The sequence below is a fragment of the Salarias fasciatus genome (assembly GCF_902148845.1).
Source record: "Salarias fasciatus chromosome 23 unlocalized genomic scaffold, fSalaFa1.1 super_scaffold_20, whole genome shotgun sequence".
Lineage (NCBI taxonomy): Eukaryota > Metazoa > Chordata > Actinopteri > Blenniiformes > Blenniidae > Salarias > Salarias fasciatus.
The window spans coordinates 13,908,647-13,933,677 of record NW_021941230.1 but is presented as its reverse complement, the minus strand read 5'-3'; the positions used below and the strand labels follow the sequence as shown (position 1 = coordinate 13,933,677).

Sequence of the window (25,031 nt, the reverse complement as noted above, 5' to 3'; positions counted from 1 at the left end):
AGAATCTGTCCAAAACACACACAAGTGTAAGTGTGCATGTCCAGATGCAGAATAACACACACACACACACACACACACACATTAGAATACACACAAACGAGTGGCGCTCAGGCTGATGGATGGATGCGTCTCACACACTGCCTGTGACCTTGGAGGGGATGATCGCACTGCGAGCACACACACTCCATCCCCACTAAGAAACTCACATTTGAAGATTTTATATTGAAGCACGTGTGACAAACGTGCACGGTTTGTGCTTTTAAAGCTGCCACACACACACATGCGGAGCAGGCCGCGGCTGGAATGTGAAAAGGGGAAGAGCGGCGTGTTATTGGGAGCAGATGCGCCGACCCCGGCGTGTCGTGGGAGTTCGGGTGGAGGAGCGAGCGTGGGCCGCCGCCGCCGCCGCTCCTCCATTCCTGTCGGTTTCATCACGCCGTTAGCACATCTGAACGCCGACTTGTTTTTCCTGTCACTTTTACTCAGCTGAACTCGAGCGTATTGCGCCGGTTTGACATCAGGGGCTGCTCGTCTGCTGATCTGAACCATCCATAATTATTCGTCAGCTTCTCGTGCTTTTGTCTCACTCGAGTCTTTTCAAACATCTGGAGTAGAGAGAGACACACCTGCATGTAAATCAGTGACAGTTTCCCTCTCTGCGGTTGGACGATTGAACGCAATACAGCCAACACACACCGAGCGACGCACGGTTGATCTGCTTGAAAGAACTTCCTGTGGAGACGAGCGCGACGGCGCCCCGGCTGGAGGAGCGGCGGAGATGAAAGCGGCGGCCACAGCTGGCGACGGCGTCTGACATTAACCCAGCGTTAATGTCACGTCCTTTATGCCGGCCATTAACCGCCTAATGAGATTCCTGTCGCTGGCAGCCTGCTGGGAAGGTAAGGCCGGCCGTCCCGCGCTCCTCCCCTCTCCGTCACGTGCACGCCGGCCGTCCCTTCTCCGAGCGCTCCCCTGGTCCTCCGTCTGTTTCCCGCAGCTTGTTTTTGCCTTTTCGTTGCAACCTTTTCCACATGTGTGCGTAGAAACTAAACACACATAAGCGCCAGAACACGCGGCGCGGCGCATTAAGATTCCGCCGGGCTCCTGAGCACTCCGAGCTTTCAAAGGTCAGGCCTTGTCACAGTGTAAATGTGCTGACCTTTCCCGGGTGTGACAGGAGTGTCGAGGGCAACGGGAATGGAACTGACTCCACTGAGAGTGTGTGTGTGTGTGTGTGTGGTGTGTGTGTGTTAACGTATGTGACCTGCCTAACTCGGGTTTTGGTCCAAGCGCTGCTGCAGGTGATGAAGCAAGGCATCGACGAGACGCCCGCACTTAAGACGGGGACTCAGGGGAGCCGATGGCGTGGATAATGGAGGCGCACGCTCACGTGCACGTAATGAGACCATCTCCTGAAGGCTCGGTCCTCCACACACACACACACACACACACACACACACTCACTGAGGGTGGCAAGGGCCGACTCTGCCTGCACAAAAGACATTGCTCACTCTAAAAGAAGCTGAGTCAGCAATATGTCAGAGAAGAGGGAAAAAAAAAATCTTCAATTATGTAAAAAGCCTTTCTGTAAATCTCTCCCTGGCAGTTGGTGACACACACACACACACACACACACACACACACACACACACACACACACTGACGAATCGATGCTCCTGCACGCATACTCAAAAGAACACGATGAGAAAGACAAGTAGGTATTGTTTGATGTTCCGCTGGACTCGGATCAGATAAGGGCTCATCCACCCACACACACACACACACACACACACACACACACATAAACACACAAACGCACACGACTGTCATGTTTAGAAACACTGCAGTGACTAACTTTCTCCACAACTACCTGATTCCAATCGTCACACTCACACAGGAGCAGCTGAAGTCCACCACCATGGTGTTTTATTATTATTATTATTATTACTATTGTTATTATCAGGCAGCTTCTCCGTATTCCGTCAGATTTTGGAGGAGTGAGAAATGAGCTTTGCGTTCCAGCCGTGTATGCATGCATGAGCTCCACTGTTCGGCGCTCCTAAGATTAAAATGATTCCAGGAATAGATGAGATATTTTCTTCTCTAAAACTTCCTTCCTGCGCTCATGCATTTTTCATTGTGGGAGTACGTATACTGAAAAATTGTCAGCGTCGAGGCTGCTGTGTGTGTGTGTGTGTGTGTGTGGGAAACAGAAGGAGTCAGGACCCTCGGCAGCGAGCGTGGAAAAGAGGTGTGAGTGATGAGTAACAGACGAGGAGAGGGGGGAGAAAGAAAAGAAAAGAAAAAAAAGAACAAAAACATTTAGAAACCCACGCACTGGGCCTCGGGGCGGGGAAAGACGGAACGGCAGCCGTGTGGAGGACGAGCTTCGCTCGGGTGTGGAAGCCGCCGATACGTTCAAACTCCACCACGGAATCAAAGGAGCGGCGGGACCGGGGCCGCCGGAGCAGGCAGGGAGACGGTAAATCGCCTGAGCGGGGAGGGAAGTGAATGATTTATAGGGTGTCAGCGGTGGTCCGCTCTCCCCGCTGCGTTCTGGTGGTCTGTGAACAATGTGCGACCCTCAACGACGGCGTTCCTCCGAAACGCCGCTCCCATCTGATAAAACTCAGCTCCGTGTGGGGAAAGAAAAAAAAAAGAAAGGAAGAAAAAGAAACCCCGGCTTCTTGATTTTTCATTTTCTTTCCGTCTCTGCGAGCGAGCGAGCGCCGCTTGTTAAACGCCGCGGTCGCCACAGGTCACTCGTCAATCACTGGTTAATGTAAAACACACCGCTTCCTGCGTGCGGCGGGAGATCCTCTGCAGGGGAAACGAAACGCCAGCGGACCAGGTGCGCGAAACGAGACTCCGACGACTTGCATTCGGCCGCATTTTCAAATATTCTTCCACCATTAAGCTGGATAATTACACATTCTGATGGATGAGGCGCGTAAAAAAAACAGACGGGTTCACATTACCCAGCATGCAGCTCGGCCCATTAAGACCTGATGCTGAATTTGTGTCGATCCCCTTTTGATCTTTTCAACATTTGTTTGCTTCAACTTTTCCCTTCAAAGACGCGATTTCACCTGAATGTTTGTGAATATTTCAGACGCGTGTTTTTCCCCGGGAGTTTCTGGTGACGCAACGAGATTCTCCATATTCCTCTGAGACGCAGATAAATCACCTTGATGACGGCGGCGGGCGACTGGCGGGAGTGCGGTAAACCTATACAGCCTGTTCAGGCGCAGAGGGAGGGGTAAACAGCGACCGTGCATATGTTTGTGAGTGTATGTGTGTGTGTGTGTGTGTGTGAGAGTGTGTGTCTTTAGTAGTGCTGCTGCACATCTGGGTAACAGACCATGCTGGAACCAAAGCTCGGATTCTCTCTCTCTCTCTCTCTCTCTGGGGACACATTCCTCCAAAGCAAACCCTGTCCACTCCCCGCTGAGCAACATCCACCAACTCCCATGTTCCAGGTGAGAAAATACAACTCTTCATTTCTCAGCTCCTCCATCACGACGGCGTGCAGACGGCGTGCAGAGGGATCTGTCCGGAAGGAGCGTCCTACCTGGAAGGTCGCAGCCCAGGATCTCCACTCTCATGCCGATGCCGGCGGGCGACCAGCGCTCCGGGTAGAGCCGGACGTACTGCGCCACCGTCTCCTCGAAGTGGCGCAGCTCCGGGGTGTCGTAGTGCGTGTTGCCCTCAAAGATCTGCCGCGGAGGAGATGAGCGCGTGAGCGAACGCCGTGAGACAACGCCACGGCCGCCGCCGCCGCCGCCGCCGTCCCCCCGCTCACCTTAGGAAGACTGGTTTTCACGTCCATGATGAAGTTCCACTCTTTCCCGTTCACGCTGTAGGCGACTTTATACTTCCTCACGAACGCCCGGTTCTCCGTGGCGGCGCCGCCGCCGGCGTCTCCTCCCCTCGCGCCCTGCGTGATGACCCCGCGCACCGTCTTCGGCACGCCGAGGTCCACCTGCGGACGGAACGGCGAGCGTCGCGCGGATCAGACACGCGTTTTACACACAAACAGCTTCCAGAGCCAAACGGCGACATGCTGCAGCTTTGATTGGAGCGACTGAGCAACACGGATTAATCAGTGCAACATGTGGCGCTGCATTTGATTCTCCTGCTATCTGCATCGTCACAGATCAAACTCGGATGCGGCTGCACGACAGGAACATGAAAACCTCAGGACGGGTTTTTCCCTCTCGTGGTTACATCTGAAGGAGTCATGTGGCTCCAGTTATGCACAAACTCACGCTACATACATGGTGCGTAATGACCCGCCCTGGAGCTGGTTTCCACTTCGCTCACGCTGTGTAAAAATGTATCTGAGTCAATAGTTTGCTTCTTTGTAAATCAAATGTGCAACACATGTTGTAATGTGTGTGTGCGTGTGTGTGTTGCTTTATTGACTTTCTCTGCGTGCTGATCAACAACAGCAGGTTCATTTGAATCTGGAGCTCGCCCGCTGACAGGTGACGCTGTTGTGGATTTGCACGAGCTGAGGTTAAGGTTTCCGCGGCGCGTGTTACCTGCAGCCACTCCTCTCCGGCCAGCGGCTGCGCCGGCGCCGGGAACCATCCGGAGCGGCTGGCCACCAGCCGGGCGGCGCCGGGGCTCCACACCATGTCCCGGCTGGACGAGGCGGAGATCTGCGCGTCGGGCAGCAGGCCGGACAGCAGGCCCTGCAGGTCTGAGCACGGCGCGTCTGGTGAAGAGCAGAGAGGGCAGAGTTTTACCCCCCCGGTTACACACATTCCCGCCAGGGAGCAGTTGGGAGTTCAGACGGGAGGGGATGGGGTGAGAGTCTGAGAAACGCAGCACGGCGGCCTCATGCTCAATACGCAATTAGCCCGCCATTAGCGCCATAAAGGCAGATGTCAGAGACCGCTGCTGAATGGGCATCCGTGCACTTCACATCTCACACACACACACACACACACGTCTGAGCGTCCCTGAATGCTGCTCGCCGCAATGTTTCTTTACATTTGGCCTCAAACGGCCTCAAATACACCTGAAAGCACTCAGAGATGGAACGCATTCCGACGTGGACAGAGGCAGAAATGAGGATTAAAGGGGATGAAGAAGGTACGAGAGCGGCAAAGAGTCAAGACAACGAAAAGAGAGAGACTCGGAGACGCTAAACGCTGCGAAGAGACGCCTCCAGAGGAGAGCAGGAAGAGGAGGAGAGGCTGGAGGAGGGAGGAGTGAGAGCCGGGAGGCAGCCAGAGAAGACGAAGACACACACACACACACACACACACACGGATCGAGAGAGGCAGCGCAGGAGGAAGGCAGATGGGGAGATGTTAGCTGTGCTGACGGTTTAAGAGAACACAGATCAAAGTTTCATGCTGTTATGTCACTGCAAATGCAGGAGATGTAAATAATGAATTAAAAGCACAGGAAGTGTGTTGCCCGGGTGTGTGTTTATGCGTGCGGCAGGTGGGCGGCTGCGTGTGCGCGTGTGTGTGTACATTTCAAAAAGCTGCGCACGCTTTTTTTTGAGGTCACCTGCTAAATTTAGAACGGGCGCAGATGTACCTGTACTGTAAGAGCTAATCGCTATTTGAACAGCAGCTGCTGCGAATCACAGGTTCTGATGTCGGCGCCAACGCCGGGCCATGAAAGATTGATCGGCGCTCGTTTTCTCGACGTGGAGGAGCTCGCCGAGCAAAGAGGACACATCAAAAAAAAAAAAAAAAAAAAAGAAAAAAAGAGAGGATCCAGAACTATGAGAGGGAAAAAAATGAGGCGGCGGCGGCGAGGGAGCCGGAGACGGAGAGCGAGAAGACGGAGAGACGTGGGAGAGCGCTGAAAAAGGAAACTGACACTGGTGGAAGAACAGAGGAGAAGTTTCCTTTAATTAGCCCGAGGGTTGCTATGTTTAAAAGACTGGAGGAGGGGAACGTGGGAGAGAGAGCATAAATACACAACGCTCAGTGTGTGTAGCTTCGCTGTGTGTGTGTGCGCGCGCGCGTGTGTGTGTGTCATACACAGTTTAGGAAGTTAAATGTTTTTGAAAGTGGATTATATTGAAACTTGCACTCAGCACAGCGGGGATGGCCAAGTGCAAGGCAAGCAGCTCTGCTGTTTTCAGAATGACGCAGTCGTCATTAGCAAATGTACTTGTGGGCATCTGTGTGCAAAAGACTATTGATCAACTAAAAGCAGGTTTTTCCGCGGCGCGGCCGTTTGGGTGGGGGCTGAAGTTTGAGCTCTTCGGTCCACCTGCAGGATCCATACGGGGGAGGGGTGTTAAATAAAGGCCTTTAATTCAAAAGGAAGAGAGGAACTCCACGCACCTGTAATCTGACACCCGTAGAGCTCGAATCGGAGGGCGATGCCGTTCTTCCAGGTCTGCGGCCGGATGCGGACGAACCGGGCCAGGACCGGCTGCGGGACCCGGTTCAGCACCACCTCGGCCGGATCCGTGTTGGCGTGGAAGATCTGCGGGAAAGGAGGAGGAAAAGAGCTTCACTCTCCGTGTTTTAATAGATCTTATGCGCTGCGTTCACGCCCTCCCGCGGTGCACGGCCTCGCTCGGCTTCACGTGCACAGTAGCGGGCCGGGCGGAGCGCAGACAACCCAAACACGGATCCGGTGTCGCCGGCCCAGCTGTCGGTGTGTTTTGGGGTCAAAGGTTCAGCGCCGGGAGGCTGGGAAAGCCCGAGTGAAGGATGGGGCTTTCACACACACACACACACACACCTCTCCGCCGGAGGGAGCCGTGGGAGACGTGACCCCCTCCCCCCCAGGTGGGCAGGAAGGAGGGAAATTCACTTCACTTCTCCGTCCGGAGCAGCTCTCCCTTCCTCCGCCAGGAGGGCGGGGCCGCGGCCGGGTGGTCCGGCTTCTTCCTGTCGGGGGCAGGAAAGCGTCCCGCCGCTCCCGGAGATGCTTCGGACGCCGGCGGCGTGCGGCCGTCAGGAGGTCACCGCTAAATCTCAGCTGATTGTGCGCAGAGTGACGACACACGCAGCCCGGCGTTCGATTACAACATATTTACCAAATGTCCTCAATCAAAGCCCTCACAATGGGAAAGTTTCAATAAGAGAGAAAAACGATTCTCTTCAGACAAAAGTGGACAAAAGCCTTTTCAATTTCTGCAGAATTTAATTTGAATGTTTTCACAAATCCGCTGTTGTGATTTTGACGCCCATGCCATTATCTGAACAAGAACTTATTCTGCGTTCTGCTGCTTCAAGGATCTTCCAGACATCAAACTGCGAATAAACTGAAACGAGCTGTAAATATTGTGCTTAAAAGCTGCGATCGAGTGTTTCCATGAAGCTGAAGGGGGGACCTTGCGTTTTGACGTGGAGATAATCGGCCCGGATCGCTGCGAGGCGGAGTGTGTGAGTGATCCGCTTCCCTCCGCTCTCACCACATCACTCCACTCATCTCAAACGTTTCCTTCCAGATCCCACACGATCTGTCCGCACCTCCTCTTTCACCCTCATGCGCCTTTCTTCCTCTTGTAGGTGGCTACTGGCTGAAACCACACACACACGGGAAACCACAGGAACACACACACACACAGATAAGCGGAGGAAGCGTCTTTTAAGCGACTGCTGAGTGTCACCGACTGGATGTGTTTGTGGTGGAGCGTGCTGGCTGGCGGTGACCGACAGTCACACAGCGACGAGCGACAGCAGCTACAAGCAGCCGAATTAAAGATTAAAGCCGTCACTTCTAGAAAAACACACACACACACACACACACACACACACACAAACCCAACACAGGTCCCTACATGGTTTTTCTTTTACTGGAATCCGAGCTCAACGCGATCAAACGTAGCAATCCGCCCGCAGCCTAAAAAATTTGATCGCTTCCTGCTGTTTGATGATGGTTTTTTTTTTTTTTTTTTTTTTTTTTTTATCCTAATCTGAAGTGAAAATCCGACTGCTTCTCTGTGCGAGTTGAAAATACCACAATGCCAATGCGACCCATATGTGAAAAATTCCCACGCCTCTCAAAAACGATATTCCAGAAATTCCCCAACCAGTAAAAGACCACGAGTGATACGACTCCAAAATCCTGCTCCGGGGGTTTTATTTGATTTTCGGCCCGGCCTGATTAAATCAAGCGGAGCTGACAGCGGTAACACAAAGCAGCGTGAGTGTTTGAACAGATAAGCGGGTCTATCGCTGCTGTATCTGCGGCTGGATCGAGGATCGACAGCTGCTCTGTTTACCGAAGAGGCACAGCGGTGGATGTGAGCTCTTATGGGGGTTATGTAAACACCTACGCATGCTCACACAAAGGCGAGCGCACGATGGGAGGGTCGGGCCGCCGTTCCCCACTCTCCGACGTCTCAAACAAAGAGCGAGACGGAAAACGACGGCGAGGAGGGGAAAAGTAACCCCCCCCCCCCGAAGGATAGTTAGAAGCAGATGAGGAGCGGGGACGGGGGGTGAACGCAGGACGGAGCTCAGAATTTAGGAATATGACGAGAAAAATGTGGACGAGGAGGCAGCGAGCCACGACGAGAACAACAGACTCACTCATCACCGAGACAGGAAGCACTGTTTAACCCTTCATAGGATCCCACTCACTGACCGACAGCAGGGATAACATGAAATAAACATGAAATTATGTGATGGAGATCACACCTTTTATCCAAAAAGGACTCTAAAGGAGTCCAGACGAGGAAAGCAGTGTGTCTGTTTCCATTAAATAAAAGCTTACTTTCAAAAAGTCGGACGTTTAAAAAAACATTTGTGGAATGTTTGCCAACTTAAGCTTCCCAGAAATGTCTCCAAACGCTGAAAATGCCCCCCACCCCCCCATCACTCAAAGCCATTAGCTGGAGCATTACAACCCTGCCAGCTGCTTTTCTTTTGTCTTCATTTTCAGATAAAAGCCGGGACGGCGGCCAGCGACACGCAAAAGGAAGGATCTGTTCAATAAGAACGGCTCTCCGGCGGAGGAGAGGAACCTCCTCTGTCCTCTGCTTCCAGGACACCTGAGAGGTCACTCCTGACCCCAATACCTCCGAGGTCAGAGGTCAGCGGCCTGAGGAAGCAGATGGTTGGTCATTGACCAGCCCGGTGATAAGGTGGTTACTTTTTGACTTGTGAGGAATGAAGCTTTTCAGAGCCGCTCACAGTTTAAACAGCGGGCGATCTGAGCGTCATCGAGCGACACGTCTGAATCCAGAGGCCACAATCGGGCCCGCTTCACCTCAGCTGGTCTGGACCGGTGAAATATGACCAGCAGAACCTTTTAATTCTAGCTTTATGTCTGCTCCTTTGAGGAAATTTGCCAAGAAAATCAGCATTTTCTTTTAAATTTGTCCAATTTGCTTGGTGGTCCGGCGGGCCGGATTGTGGCCACTTGCGGGCCGGTTTTGGCCCTCAGGCCTCATGTTTGAACCCTCTCTCCTCAAGGCCGAAACAAGGAGAGCTGGTTTGATGAGTGTAAAGAGGAGGAAGTCTTCAAATGGAGGAGGAAGTAAAACAGAGTTGAAAAAAGAAAATTGAAGTGAAGAGCAAATCGTCAGTTTGCACTTCTGGCCCCGTGTCCTCTGGCCCCGTGTCCTCTGGTCCTCTGATCCCGTGTCCTCTGGCCCCGTGTCCTCTGGCCCCGTGTCCTCTGGCCCCGTGTCCTCTGGCCCACCTCAGTAATCTGCCCGACAACCGGTTGTTTTTTTTCCTCTTTCTTTTTGCGGACCCCGCCTCTCACGTGACGCGCTATCGAGGTGGGTGAATAATTAATGCCGTCATGTTGTGTCTCCTGGTGTGGAGAGTCATGAAAATATAACGAAGACCCCATTACGCGCGCACACACACACACACACACTCACACACACACACGCAGAGCCAGACAGAGCAGCCGGCGACGGTCAGACTTGTTTGTGTGGACAGCGGCGGCTGCCGGCACCGCGGGTATTTAACTATTGATGACCTCTCCGGAGAACGAGGTCACCGGGAAACGAGTTTTAATAAACATCCAGCAATCCAGATCGGTAAATACGCCTCCGTCCGCAGAGGACGCTTCCCCGGATCTCATTAAACCCTGAAACCGAGGCCTTTTGGCGAACGACTCCTTCCTCTGACAGTGTTTTCCGTCTCGTGTGCGAGTTTTAACGGCGCGGAGGATAAAGGGAAAAAACAAAGCGTGAAGGTGGGGCAGTGTACGTGTTGAGCAGATTTTAGCTCAGCCTCACACACGCACAAACACACACTGTGTGCTTTAATTTGTTTGGAGGGTGCAGGTGTGTGTCTACGCTGCAGAAATCAGCTGTGCGTTAGCATCTCCGTGCGATTCCTGAGTGTCCTCACGTCTCATCAAGTAATGAGGTGCGTATGCGACGGATGTTACTGAGAATTAACAAGTCACATGGGTGTCAGGTTGCAAATGTGTTGGCATGCAGAAAATGAGGAAAAGAAAGAAAGAAAGAAAGAAAAAAAAAAGCTGGCGCGCCTGCTGAATGCCTTTCTGATGCTGCGACTCAATTTCTTTAACAAAAAGCTCAATTTCCAACAATGCCCCTCCTGTCACACTCCCTTCTCACTCCGTTAAATCCTCTGACCTTTGCTCGCGCAGCAAATAAGGACACACACACACATCCAGACGATGAATTTGCAAAGTGCTTTTTCCCCAATAACACACACACACACACACACTCGCACACACACACTTTTATTCGCGGGTGATTCATATCTGATGCACAGGCACACTCATGGCTCAGCCCTGCACAAACACACACACACGCCCCCGCACACACACTCCTCCAAAGCCACAGTAGCTTCCAGCTCGCTGTTAAATGACAATTAGAAGAACCAAATCCAGAGTCATTACGGGACCCCCTGCCGAGAACGGTGCTCCAACCACTTAAGGGCTCTTCGGGGGGCTTAGAACCAGCGAGCTGGGAGTGTGTACGGGGCGAGCGCTGGATTAGCGGTCACGGAAGATTCGGCTGCGCGCCGCTGGGACCGGAGGAGAACCGGAGAACCTGAGGGCGGCGGGCTCTCCTCAGTTTTAAGTCACATGAGAGAAATGTCCAACAAACCCCCGAGAAGTCACAATCTGAGATCCAGAATCATTTTTTAGACTCTCTCACGTTGCGATCTGCAGCTCTGCTGGTGTGAGATCCCCTCTCCTCTGCAGTGACTCAGTGTTGCTTGCATTGCGCTGAGCGACAACATGCCATTTACGACGAGCTCTTTAGCGCTCGCTCGCCGTATGATGATGACATTTGCATCCATTTCTGCAGGGATTTCGCATAAAAGCGCCGTGACGCATTCTGCCATTTGCGATTCCCACTAAAGCATGATATCATCTATCAGCCGTTCTCCACCATGATGAGAAAACTGCACTTCAAGCTCAGCATTTACCGGCCAGTTCAGCCGATTGAACATTTAAGATAAAGGCCGAAGCATCCGACGAAACATTCGGCGTCCTCTCCTGCTGCGGCAGATTCTCCGTCTTTTATTGATCTCGCGCGTATAACCACCCGCAAATGCAACGCAATATCTCCCACAACCTCATGTTGATGCATCTGTCTGAGCCGGCGTCTGAGAGGGTCCGAGCGTTGCTGCTGTTTTTTTTTTTTTTTGTTTTTTCTTTCCTCTCTGTGCAGACAGATTAGTGGACTCAGATTACAGAGCGCAGACAGACAGGCACACATCATATACATATGCGAACACACGCACAAATCTCCAGACGGAGAGATCAGCCAGAGGTTATTTAAAGGGGGGTGCTTCTGTGCATGCCTGTGTGTGTGTGTGTGTGTGTGTGTGTATGTGAGATTGTTGGGGGGGGGTCGTCTGGAGGGTTCTAATAAATTGCACAGATGTTGACTTAAAAGTCAAATCCACGTTTCCCTCCATAATCTCCACATCACATACCCCCCACTGGCCCCACCCAAACCAATCACCGGCACACAGAACATCGTGTGGTGGGGGGGGGGGAGCTGAGGGGTGGCTCCCTTTATGGGCAAGTGTGTGTGGATTAACCCCTCCTCCTCCAGCCACTCTTGCCACTCTCTATTTTTCTGCTTGAAATCCGCGGTGACCTTAACCCAGATACGAGGGGCAGAGCTGGAATCCCCCCCGGAGTCCGGCTTACTGTCGGTCGCACCGTGACAACGCTCATAAAGCTCCACCTGACATGCAAGCAAACGGGGGGGGTGCTCACGCCGAGCGCCCCCACGCCACCGAACGAGCCGGCCGAGCGCGGCGTAAACAACACCCAGGTGTGTGTGTTTATACGCGAGCGAGCGTGAAGTCAGGAAGAGATGATAACCAGCGGGCCGGGGCGAGGGCGCACAGAGGACTCCATTGTTCTTGTTTTGTCAGGTCGGCCCTCCTCTCGCTGTCTCCACCGGGTTCTCGCTCGCGAACTCATGACCGGGGTCACGGCTCGGAGCGGAGGGAGGGGAGAGGGTCCTTCAGGAACGTTGCATCCTTCGACGTCGCCCTCGGATGAACGCCGCGGCCTTTTCAAAACAGCTGCGAAGTGCGTTTCGAAAAGCCGCCCACGAGAGCTCAAATCTAATTTTTCGAAAGGGAAAGCCGAATGTTATGATAATGCATTCTGGCGTTTGACCCGGCCCCCTTCCAGATTTGTTTTCCATAAATTACTCTGACACACGTGAACGTAGGCGGGAATACAAAAACGCTTACCTTGTGGTTTTTGCCGTGGCGGTACACCATCCAGTCCTCGCCGTTGGTGCTGACCTCCAGCTTGAAGGTGGTGACGAAGTAGCTCTTCTGGGTCTCCTTGGACACGGCGCCCTGCGTGGCGATCCCCGTCAAAACTTTGAGGAAGTGAAGGTCGACCTGGAAGGAGGAAACGCGAGACAATGTGTGCGACGCCGCGAAACGGAACAGATTAGAAAGCAATGGAAGCGGAGAAAAAGAAGAAATGTGGAGATCAGAGGATTTATGGCGCTCGGCGCTGATGTAGATACCAGAGACGGAGCAGCTGCTGCGTCTATCTGTCACACGGGCGGCGGGCGCCGACTGTGGCCTGCTGCTGGGGAGCGAGGTGGGATTCCAGTGTGTGTGTGTGTGTGTGTGTGCGCATTGTCATGTGTGCAAACGGAGGAAGGCTGGAGGCAAAGATCAATGGCACGGTGTTGAGATGCATTCCAAGGAGAGCGCCTTCATCAATCACGGGCTCCTCGCCGCTCTGCGTATGCACGCGCTCGCGTGTGTGTGTGTGTGTGTGTGTGTGTGTGTGTGCTCCAGACAGGAAAGATTGAGAGTGCAGAAGCACTTCCTTATCATCAGTTCACAGTTCCTCCATTTCCTTTATAGGTGTGTGTGTGTGTGTGAGTGTGTGTGTGTGTGTGTGCTCACTGTACACAAGATGCTCTTCCTCCGCGTGAGTATCACTGAGGAATGTATTGTCCTCCGAAAGTGACTTTTTATGCACCGAACTTTCAGTTTTTTCCCCAAACCAAAGCCGCACCTGGATGTACTCCTTGTTGCTGTCCTCGGCCGGCGTCCAGGCGTTGTCGTCGTTGTTGAGGCGCGCCTGGCGCGACAGCCAGCGGTTGTCGTAGAAGGTGGTGGACGCCGAGATCTGGTCGTCGCTGATCTTCCCCGACTCCATGCCGAGCGCCATGCTGCAGTGGAACGCTGGCGGGAGGAAGAGGAGGGGGAGGAGGAGGAGGAGGGGGAAGAGGACGATCCGTTACAAAGAAAGTCGTAGGATTTTGAGACACGCGCGCCGAGGCTTACGGAGGTTTATTCAGACGACACAAAAAAAGGACAAAGGGAGACCGAAAGCGGGCTGAGAATGTGAGCGGAGGTAAATTGAAGTGAAGTTAATTTACACTCTCAAAGAAAAACAGTCTGCCTCTGAGAAATCAGGCTCCGAGAGGGAGAGACTGAAATGAGCATTCGAGAGGAGACGGAGAGGCTGAGATGAAGAAAGAGAGACGAGATGACAGGAGAGCGCGGGCCGCTGAAAGCGGGTAAACAAGCCGAGCGCGGGCGGCGTTTTGCAAACACGCGCGGCGAGGAGAGACTCACAGTCGGAGACTTCTTTGTGCGTCATGTTGTAGCGGGCGGAGAAGCCGTCTTTGGCCACCGCCATGTCGGTGTGGAAGGACAGCGACAGCAGGCCGGACGACGACTGGATCTCCGGGGGGATTTTGGTCCCGCAGTAGCGGCCGATCAGGGGGGACACTGCACACACACACACACACACACACACACACACACACACACACACACACACAAAAACCAAATTATCGGTTTGGAGAGGAGAAGAGTGAGGAGCGGCGTGTTCTTTCCATTTCGGCAGTGCACAGGTTTCCAGTGGCCATGCTGCTTCAGTAAGTGTTGTCTAATGAGTCACAGCATGCCGCCCCCCCCCACCCCCCACCCCCCACCCCCACCTCCTCCCATCATCCCTCTCTCTCTCTCTCACTCTTAACTCTCCTGTCCATCCCTCCATCTGCCATGTGTGTCTCAGCCAGAGCCCAGCAGGGAAATCCGAATCCCTGCCTTAATGCAAAAGCTGCACTGGGATCAGCTGCAGACACACACACACACACACACACACACTCACACAAAAACAGCAGGATTACAATAGTCTCGAGACACTTTCTTTGCCAGACACCAGATTCTTCACCCTGCTCCCGTCTCGTCTCCCGTCCCTCTTTTTCCGCCCGAGGACTGGGCTCGCAGGAACTGGGTTACACTTTAATTTGCTCCTAATTCTCAACTTTGAATGGGATAAATTGTTTTCAGCTATCAAGGCTCCCAAATTTGAGGCTATAATTAGAACGTTAAAATCCGCTCGGATCCCTTTATAGCGACTGAAAGTGGAATAATTAGAGCAAAATCCGCGTTTCCTTGCTTCATAGTTTGGCTGGAGAAAAAAAAAAAAAGAGAGAGAGAGAGAAGAATAGAAAACGCAGCATGCGAGAGGTGAGAAATGAGCCGCTCGCCGGCGCTAATTTGGGTTTCGTCAACTTTCCCTGCAGCGGTCACGATCAAAGCCCCTGATAACATCCTCTTTTTTTTTTTTTTTTTGCTGACCACTTTCTTTCTGGACTCTTCCCATTGGGCGCAGACAGATACTCATCGTGGCCGTCGCTCTCGCCGGCCCCGAGGAGGAAGGAAGCGCCGGGTGATAAGCAGGGAGGAGGATGAGGAAGGGGGCTTGCGAAGGGTGTTATTATGGCGAGGCGGCCACGGGAAAGCCCTGCTCCTCGGAGGTGTCCAGACACTCCCCGGCTTCAGTGCGTGAAATAACGTTTCCTCCGTTTAACGGAACGGGACGTGAGGCTTCAAAGAGAGCGACGGCCGCTCGGGAAATTGGGGACTGTGATGCAAATGTGGGAGCGGGAATGTGGGCGGCCGCACGGGTCAGCCGCTGGAAAACATCGATTTTTCAAAGGGACGTGCGAGTCCGGGCGCCATAATGGGTGAAGACAGATTCCACACGGAGTGAGAATTTTTCAGAGCTGTTGGTAAAAACGAGGAATTCCACATACGGTGTTACTTCTAACCAAGTGGCGTCACGAGGAAACAGGCTTTGTTTTTGTGGTTTCTGGGGGATTTCCGCTCTCACCTTGAGGCAGGCCGTCCCACACGTCCAGCCAGTCGTACTTGCAGTCGCCCTCTCCCACCAGCAGGGGGTCGTTCTCCAGGTCGAAGGTCAGGAACGTGAGCGCGATGTCCATGTGGGGCGGGGCGATGATCATGTAGGAGCACTCCAGATTGTGAGGGTATTTATCCGGGAACCCCGGGGACTCGATCATGCCAGACGGGCTGGTGAAGTTGCGAAAGCAGAATTCGGAACCTGGGGAAGAGCAGAAGGGCGTTTAATGAGCGGATGCTTTTTTCCTTTTCGGAACAGTGGCATTTTGAAGGAAACCGGAGGCGGTCGCTTTGGCGGCGTCTCATCAGAAAGCCGTGCGTCACAGACGGCCTGCTGGAGTATACACCCGCTGCACAAACAAACCGTTTGTGATTACAGATGGAGGGGAGAGCGCGCACGCGGCGAGCAAACGCCGGGGCGGGCGTTCCTCCCGCTGCATCGTGAGCCGGGCTTATGGCTCTCTTTTGTCAGTCGGGCTCCGTCTATTGCGGAGATCCAGCCCGCCGTAATCTCAAACACTCCCAAGAACAATAAAGACTGAAACTCGAGCACGGTTCTGCTTTCCCAACATAATACCCAGGAAAACCACAAATATCAATACTTGCGGTCGAGAAAGGCATTTAAGGTTCTTCCTTCGAAATTGTAGCAGTTAAAAGGCCCTGAGACCTCTGACCTAACTTTTAACTGAAAGAACACGTTTGTCTCGGTACAGGAACAAAAACACGGACGTGTTGGTATTGATTTGTGCGTTTCTGCCCTCGCAGGGCTCAGACGGCACGAGACACGGCTTCTGCCGACGCCCGTTTGATTGCATATGTTCAAAAACAACACAATCTATTAGCCTTCGTGTTCCCATTTGTGCTCCGTGCACGCGCGAGGTGTACGTGTGTAATCTCTCCATTTCACACACTCACACACACACACCCCCGGGCTTGTGTAATGGTTCTGAGTGGGCCCGGCGCGGCGGCTGCTCATTAGCCATGCAGATTTATGCGCCCCGGGCGGCTCACCTTGAGCGCCGGCAGCTGTGTGGCTCAGATCACGGAGCCATCAGCCGGAGTCGCGGCCCGGCGTTTACCGGCCGGCACATCAATGAGGGCGCGAGGTGGAGACGGTCCTGCACATGCATGCACGCACACAAACACACACACACAGCTGGCCGGAGGGGACTTCACACAAATGTCACGCTCGTGGACTCATTCACAAACCGCCGACCGCTCGCCTCTCCCCACAAACATTTCTGCCTTCATGATGTCAGCCGTAAACAGGCCGCTCGTCTGCATCCAGCTCTATTTTTACCAGGACGAGCGCGCTCGTGAGATAATGTTGCAGAGAGACTGCCGGACTTCCATCAGAGCTTTGTTTGAGCGCACATATCAGGAACGCCCTCACTCCTCCTCCGTGTATTTATAAGCACGCCGGCTCTGGAAGTCTGGCCGCTGCTGCAGGAGGCACAGGGAAAACCAGCAAGTCCGTTCTCGAGGTATTTTCCCATGGCAGATCGGGAGAGGAGGCTCATGGGAGAAGCAGCTGGGAGATTTCAAACCTGGGGGAGCGGGCGGGGTTTCATCCAGCAGCACTGTCTGGCTGTCTCCGGGAGCCGCCGGGCTGCGTTTGATAAGCAGATTCACATTCAGAAATGCCTTCGGAGTGCAGACATGCTAGCGGAGCATTCCTCCGAGGCGGCTCCAGCCCTCCCCCGTCTGCTCCTGGTTAATGGCAGTGAACCGACCCCAATCAGCTCCGGGGCGCCTTCCCCTCCTTTTGACCTCATCCTTCACTTCCTGTCGCACTTATTTTGTTTTTCCCACATGTTTTACTTCCCTGCTTCACGAGCATTCGAAGCGTCCGCGCATGCATCCTTGAGATAACCCCTCGGAGTGTGTGTGTGTGTGTGTGTGTGTGTGTGTGAGCGGGTGTGGTGAATCTTCCCCCCACGTGTGAAAGGAGCGGCGTTCGGCCTCTTGTGTCGACTCACACACACACACACACACTGCGGCATCAACAACACCCCATGGTTCCTCTGCGTCGGTGCTCGGAGCCCTGCTGCTTACACACACACACAAACACACACACCTTGCCTTGCTGAAATATGACAGTAATTTACAGCCAGCCACAGGCGCGATCTCCCCATCCCCTCGACTGCTGACCTCACCTGTCCATGTGAAGAGGGAGTGTGTGTGTGTGTGTGTGTGCAGTTACTGTGTGAATTAAAGACACATGAAAGCTGCGTGTGATCATAATGAAGCAGTGAATGAACGACACGGCGTGTGATGCACGCTCGACTCCGCCTTCCGAACGCCACGCGCACTCGTGCCGGCCGACGTGTGTGTCTCTCGGCACGTGCGTGTTTGCGTGTGAAGGTGTGTGTGACGGCTTCCCGGCGTGTGTGAGACCCAGTGACACAGTGGCCCTGTTTCTCGCCGGGTCGCAGCGCGGCCGTCTGCGCAGCTCGACTCCGTCGCCTGCGAACACGCCGCTCACACGCCGCCGCCGCCGCTGTGTCTTTTACGCGCCGTGTGTAAAAGCCCATCTCCCCGCACGCCGGCAGCACATGCCGGCACTGTGCGTGCACGTGTATTAGCGTGTGCACGGGACTGTCTTGCATGCATGAGTACCTTCTCCTTTCGTCAGCGCTCATTACTTCACAGTGTATGAACATGCCAAAAACAAGTCCCCCCCCCCCCCCCCCCTTTCCCGCCTCCCTCCGTCACCCCTCGGTCTGTGTCTTACACACACACACACACACACACACACAGAGTGTACACGCACCGACACACACTGGCCTTATGGAGGCCCCTTGTCGGTGCTCGCATCGCACCATGAGCTGCCATTTGGCGAGAGCTGTCTGCTGGCAGCGAGTCGGGAGGTCATGGTGCGAGCGTGTGAGAGAGTGTGTCAGTGTGACGAGTCGGGGGGGGCACGAGGGTGAGTTGCTGGGTAGAAACCGCCCGACTCTTTCACATGAGTGCCCGATGAAGGAGCAGCTCCACATGTTGTGCCGGGACAACCCATCTCCCCCCCCCCGCCCTTCTCTGTCTGCCTTCATTCAGCACTTTAACCCTCGGCGCCCGGTCGGGGCCTCGCCGCCGCCGCCGCCGCCGCCGCCGCCGCCGCGCTGCACATCAAACGCCCTCGCCCTCCTCTCGCTACCTGACACACATCTGCAGCTCGTTCAGGAGACACACGCAGCCCCGCATGAGCTCGCTTCAGCGTCCCATTGAAGAAAAATCTCTCCTGAGGCAGCAGAGTGTGTGTGCGCGCGCGTGTGTGTGTGTGTGTGTACATGTGTAACGGAAGCAGCATGCTGTGCGGCGGGGGGGGGTTATGGTGGAAAACGAACAACAACAACAATAACAACAGGAACAGTAACGACACAGGAGACCCTGGGAGACGCGGCGCGTCGGCCTGGAGCAGCTTCACGCGGCGCGGACCGCTTCCTCGCCGCGACTCGCCGCACCGTCGTCAGCTTCCCTCATCCTCAAGACGCCTCCCGCTGTTTGCGATCGGGGTGTTTTATGCAGGCTTCGTTCCGGGACAGCTTTCCTTCACCACTGATCGATCTTTAATCACGCTCGGTTTGTTTATTCATGAATCTAATTCAGCTTCGCCGGTTAATTACTGGAGTCTAATTTCGGCGGCGGGATGACATGGGTGTTCCAGGAATAAACACGGCGCGGCAATCAGCCGTGCAGCGACAGCCGCCGCCGCCGCCGCCGCCGATGCGAAGGGTCAGCGGCCAATCAACATGATAGCATCAGAAATACTCGCCGCGCCAATGTTGTGACTGGCGCTTGGGCGGGGGGGGTCCCGCCTGGGGCGGCGCTCCCGCCGCGACCCCGCAGATGCCGCGGCAGCGGTCACCAGCGGTCGCGCCGGGGAACCCGACGCCCCCGGGGCGATTCCTGACCCCGTCTTGGCGCGCGGGATTGGCTGCCCGGCGCGTCGGCCCCCGCCGCGCGAGTGGCGGGCTTCGGGGAACTGGGGGGGGAAAGGGGGCTTCTCCTGCCCAGTCTTCCCCCTGTAGCCGTGGTAACAGCGTCAGCGGCACGTGACCGTTAGTGTAAGTGTATGAAGGATGGATGGGGGGCGGGGCGGGGCGGCCGGGGCAGAATAAAGGGTTAAGCACGCATGAGTAGGGCCAAAGTAGGCCACAACAATAAGGGTGGGGGGGGGGGCTTTCACCGTGCACCAGGATTAAGGCGTGCAAGTAGTGTGTGTGTGTGTGTGTGTGTGTGTGTGTGTGTGTGTGTGTAGGTATGTGTGATGGGGCGGTAGACGGACGGATGTTTTAGGGCGACACACTCATCACGGCGCCCGTCAGGAGGCCAACCGAGGGCCGGGCGAGGAGTCAGAGGTCCACTCCGGATCCTCCCGGCTGGAAATAATTCGCTTTCGGAACACTGTACCCCCATCGGGCGCGCACACACACACACACACACACACACACACATAAACACACATAAACACACGCAGACAGAAACAGATTGTCCAATTCAAAGCCCCCTCCAGTAGTGACAGTCAGCGCTTATGTAATCAGGCTGAGCGGAGAAAACAAAAACAAGCCTCGGTGTCATTAGTTCATCGCTCGCCGAGGCACGCCTCTCTCTCTCTCTCTCTCACACACACACACACACACACACACACACACATGTGCGCGCGCAGAAAAGCAGACACACACTGTCTGACGTCCAGACCCGGCGAGGTGGGCTGGGAGGGAAGCCCAACACACACACACACACACACGCACACACACGTCTTCCAGCCGAGTGCTCAGATCTCTATCTGAGTCAAGACACACCCTTTAAAAACACACTCACACACACACACCCGTAAACATGCCCACTCACACACACACACACACACACACACACACACACACACACACACACACACACACACACATGCACCGCACACAAAAACAACAGCATCACAACATGCTTGAGTAATACAGCAACCAAGATCCAGCAGTAATTACTTCTCCAGGAGTAAACAAGCAGGCTGGGTGTGTGTGTTTGTGCGTGTGTGTGTGTGTGTGTGTGCACCCATCAGAAGTTGTACAGTGTTCAGTTGGAACCCGTGGCCCCGGCCCGCCACCGTAAGACAAACAGAGCTGATGAGAGAGCGTGCCGGCGCCGCAAACGCAGTAATTAACACACGGCCCCAATCAGGCGCCCTGAATACATTCTCCCTGCGTGACTCACTCTTCCTCCCGTCACCCCAATCATCCTCCCGCCGTCTCCGTCCTTCCGTCCGTCCGTCCGTCTGTCTCTCCGCCCGACAGGCTGAGTGGACCTGCCCACACAGGCAGGCAGCAGACGCCTACGTGTGCTCACTTAGTGACACCATCTCTTAAACCCCCCCCGATTCATGGCAGGATCTTGTTAAAGCCATGGCAACCGCATCCCCCATCCATCTGTGTGTGTGTGTGTGTGTGTGTGTGTGTGTGTGTGTGTGTGTGTGTGTGTGTGTGTGTGTGTGTGTGAGACAGATGCAATCTACACTATTACATTGTCGGGGTTCGAGCCGGTGGCCTTGGTAACAGAGCCGAGCGTCAAATCTGGGTCACGTTCGCTTGACACCGAGGCGGAGATAGATTTCAAAAGGGAGGACGTGACAAGTTAACACAGAGGGAGATTTTTAACCTCGACTGACGGCGGTTTTTTTAAATCGCGCTCACGGATTCTGAGAGTCAAACGTTCCAGCAGAACGAAAGAAAAACCCCAGCGAGAAGGCTGCAGGAACAATCAACTGGTCGCTCCACTACATAAATCCTGCGGCCCCAAGGCCACTCCGACAATTCACCTTTTACACACACACACACACACACACCTGCAGGAAAACAAATATTCCTCAACCTTGCCTGCAAACTGCACTTCACCTCCTGCACTCTGACGACTTGGAGAAAATCCTATTTCGGCGCACACTCCTCCCCATCAATCTCCTCACCTCCAGCCTCCGCTCATAAACCTTTAACCTCAAGTCCAACTCCAAGTTGCCTCCGAGCTCTCTCCATCACCCCCCCCCCCCCCCCCCCCCCACCCTCACAGGAAGTGTATCCTGCTCCGCATTCAGCACAAACACTTTAAAAGACATTTCATGTTTATTTTTTATTTTATTTTTGTCCTCCTCTCCTCCACCGAATAAGTTTTGTTTCCACGCTCGGCCGCTCCCGCCGCTGTGGACTGCAGTGGGAGTGCTGCGGTGAGTGATTGCAGGTTTCGGGCCATTAACTAAAAGGGCAACGCCGAGGCGCAATGACAAAATCATTAACCTACACGTTAATGTACAGGAGAGACGCATGCCTGGCTCGGAGGTCAGAGGAGTCGTGTGAAACTCGTGTTTCCCACAGAGAAAAGACGCAGAACTTCCCCCTACCTGTTTTGAAGATCTCGTAGCGCAGCGAGAAGCCCGCCCCCTGGTGGGCGTAGTCCGAGACGAAGCGGATCTGGAGGGAGGGGCCGGACGAGATGATGGGCGCCGGGGCGATGTTGCTGCAGTGCCGGCCCAGAACGTCGGCGGTGTCCGATATCCCGTCGCGGATCTCTATGAAGTCGTATCTGATGCACACACAAGAAAAGGGAGATTAGCTCCGGTGGCATTAAAACATCTCTGTGGTCAGCGAGGCGGGATTAGGAAAGGTAAAGGGGATGAAAGGAGAGCGGCAGAAAGGGATATAAACATAGGAGGGATAGCTATGGCGTTATGCAACCGGCGGAGCTAATAAAAACCAGACAGGTGCGCGGCGGAGTTCAGCCTCGGGACAGAACGAACGGCGTCTGAGCAGAGACTCGGCGGCACAACATTAAGACGCATCAGCAGAGGCGGCGGCGGCGGCGGCGGCGGCCGGGGGGGCGAGGGTAGCCAACGGACAGCTGGACGGATCCGTCTAAAACAGGCGTGAAAATTTAGACCGAGGAACTCAAGAAGGAACGAAGACGTGAGGAATAAATACAAAGACGCCCCGCTCATTAGCTTCCACGTGCTTGAGCCCTCAGATCACCGTGACCTTTGACTGGCCGTCTGACCCCGAACGATAAAAGCAAATTCCTGGTTGTCACGCCTTTGTGTGTGTGTGTGTGTGTGTGTGTGTGACAGACAAAGAGAGAGCCCACCTGGCTGATCCAGAATTAGCCCTGTGTGTCATTCCTCTGACTTTATTAGAGGAGGGCAGGCAGGGCGAGGCGCCCAGACAAAAAAAAAAAAAAAAAAAAAAGGGAAAGTTTGACATTTTACATGTTAATCTGAAGAATCTCTGACCGAACATGTTCATCCAGCAAGTCGAGACTGCAAAACACATCTGTGTTAACTGAAATGAAGTGTGGAGTTGCATTCCGGTGGAACCAAATGGTTGTTACTCTCTGCTACGAGTGGATTTTACAGGACACTCGCTCCCGCACTGGAATGTGGAAACACATATTGTGGGCGCATGAAAACACCACTGCATGTTCTCCCGGTGCAATTACACTGCTTAAATGAGCTAAACTGACAAAAGTCTCACTTCTGAGTCTTGTGCTACGATTTTCTGTGTCACAAACATAAAACACGCCTGAGAAACGGGATCGGCGGCGAGCAGGAGGCTGGGATTTCAGTGAGTTTGGGACGAACGTGGAAGTGACCCAGCCAGGGCGAACCGTGACTTCCAACACTTTGCCTCCCACCGGCGACTTTCCCCACGGCCGTGTTGACACGATTAAAGCGGGGCCCGCCTCTGTTTGCGAGCCGGCGGCTTTTAAAATGATAATTCGGGGGTTGTGACAATAGTGGAAGCAGCAGAAATCTCTATAATTTGTGTTTGCTGCCGACTTGGGTGCCGAAGTAGTGTTTTCAAGTCTGGATCCATTTTCTTTGAGTCGCCGTGACAGTAATCTTCATTTTTAACGCCTCTTTTTTCCTTCTTCTTTCTCTCAACCGCGTGTTTTTGTGTCTGCACCTACGATTCCCCACTTAAATATGCGAAGACGCTTTATTTCAAGTTGCGTGAATAATGCGCTCTTAATTTTGATCTCTGTTTTTCTCCGCGGCTCTTACAAGTGTCTCCTCACCCCACACGCCGCTCTGCCCGACGCACCTGAACGCATCGCCGCAGGAGCCACGCGCACACACACACACCGAATAATTAGCTGGTGTGACAAAGCTGTCAAAAAATGCGATGCAATGGGCTGTTCGATGCTAAAAATGCATCTACCTTTGGGTTTAGGAGCCACATTCAGGCTCGGCAGTCGAGCGCCGACTTCTCCAGGAGTATTCAGAGCGGCTGAGACGCACCAATCAGCTCCAGGCCGCTTCTTTGTGGCACCTCAGCACTAAGACTGCTTTTGTACTGCCAGCTTGGAATAAAACCTGGATTAAGAAGAGTCACTAAGCCTCTTTTTTTTTTTTTTGGTGGGTGGGGGGGGGGGGGTATCTCCTTCCTGCAGTGTATTGATTCCCTTACAGTGCATCCAAGCTAAGACTGATGATGGAGGGATAATCCCGGCCACATTAATCTGGGTCAGAGAGGCGCGTACAGGTGAGCGAAAGCCACCCTGAGCTCGTAAAGTCGCAGCGCCTCTGCAGGCGTTCCATCAGCAGGAAATAACCTCAAAGAAACAGGAAATCAGAAAAAATGTGGGATTTCAGGAGAACTATTTATTTTTGTCAGTTGAAATATGAAGCTTTTTTTTAAAAAAAAAAAAAAAAACTTTTTTCCACTGCTAACTTAAGACGGAAAACAGTGTCATCTCTGTGATATTATTATTATTTTGACAGCACTGCGGTAAAAGTTGCTGTAATAAAGCGTCCAGATGGTCAAAATGTGCCTGAAAAGCTCCAGAAGTGCAGGATCGCGCGGAGACATGTCCGCCTCTCCCGTCCATCCTTCACCTTAAGCGTGTGACGCTTAGCCGTGGAGCAAATCTGCACAAAGGAAGGCCTGAAGAGCGGCTGTCCAATACTCTTATGCATGTCTTGGTTGTAATCCTGCATTACAGAGGCGATCGCGAAGGCTTTAAACGCCGAGCTCCCCGCGGCGAGTCTGAGAGCCGCGGCGATCCCTAAGTACGCCTGCTTAGGGCTGCAAGTGACACATGCTTGAGGGAAAACACACACACACACACACACACACACACACACACACACACACACACACACACACACACACACACACTTCAACAAGTGCCAACAAACACATGAAGAGTTTGTGCACGCCGCTGTAGACAAACATAGGCGGCGTGCCCGCTCGGCGCTGTATCGCCGACACCGAGGATAAAGAGCTGAGAGCCTAATTAGGTTTTAATTGATTTTGGAGTGGGTCTCCATCTCTCTCTCTCTCCCTCCTGTCGTGGATTAGCGTCGGCGAGCGAGCGAGCGCTCCTCAGATGTGATTATTGACCTGTTCGCTCAGCCTCTCTGTTGAATACATGCATGAGGCCCTGACGGGCGAGGGCCCGCTGTCTGTCGCTCAAACG

At 53.8% G+C, this 25,031-nt stretch overlaps 1 protein-coding gene across 2 annotated transcripts in view; it reads right to left on the bottom strand.

Moving 5' to 3' along the window:
• LOC115383763 (neuropilin-2-like) overlaps positions 1 to 25,031 on the bottom strand; it is a 56,518-nt gene that overhangs the window by 17,090 nt on the left and 14,397 nt on the right. For both annotated transcript variants that reach the window (XM_030085936.1, XM_030085937.1), the window contains exons 3-11: positions 21,961 to 22,142; positions 15,553 to 15,783; positions 14,004 to 14,159; positions 13,438 to 13,607; positions 12,648 to 12,803; positions 6,318 to 6,462; positions 4,545 to 4,720; positions 3,803 to 3,982; positions 3,572 to 3,716 (exon numbers count right to left, since the gene is read on the bottom strand). In XM_030085936.1, the coding sequence (XP_029941796.1) occupies positions 3,572 to 3,716; positions 3,803 to 3,982; positions 4,545 to 4,720; positions 6,318 to 6,462; positions 12,648 to 12,803; positions 13,438 to 13,607; positions 14,004 to 14,159; positions 15,553 to 15,783; positions 21,961 to 22,142 (1,541 nt within the window). The remainder of the gene's footprint in view (positions 1 to 3,571; positions 3,717 to 3,802; positions 3,983 to 4,544; positions 4,721 to 6,317; positions 6,463 to 12,647; positions 12,804 to 13,437; positions 13,608 to 14,003; positions 14,160 to 15,552; positions 15,784 to 21,960; positions 22,143 to 25,031) is intronic.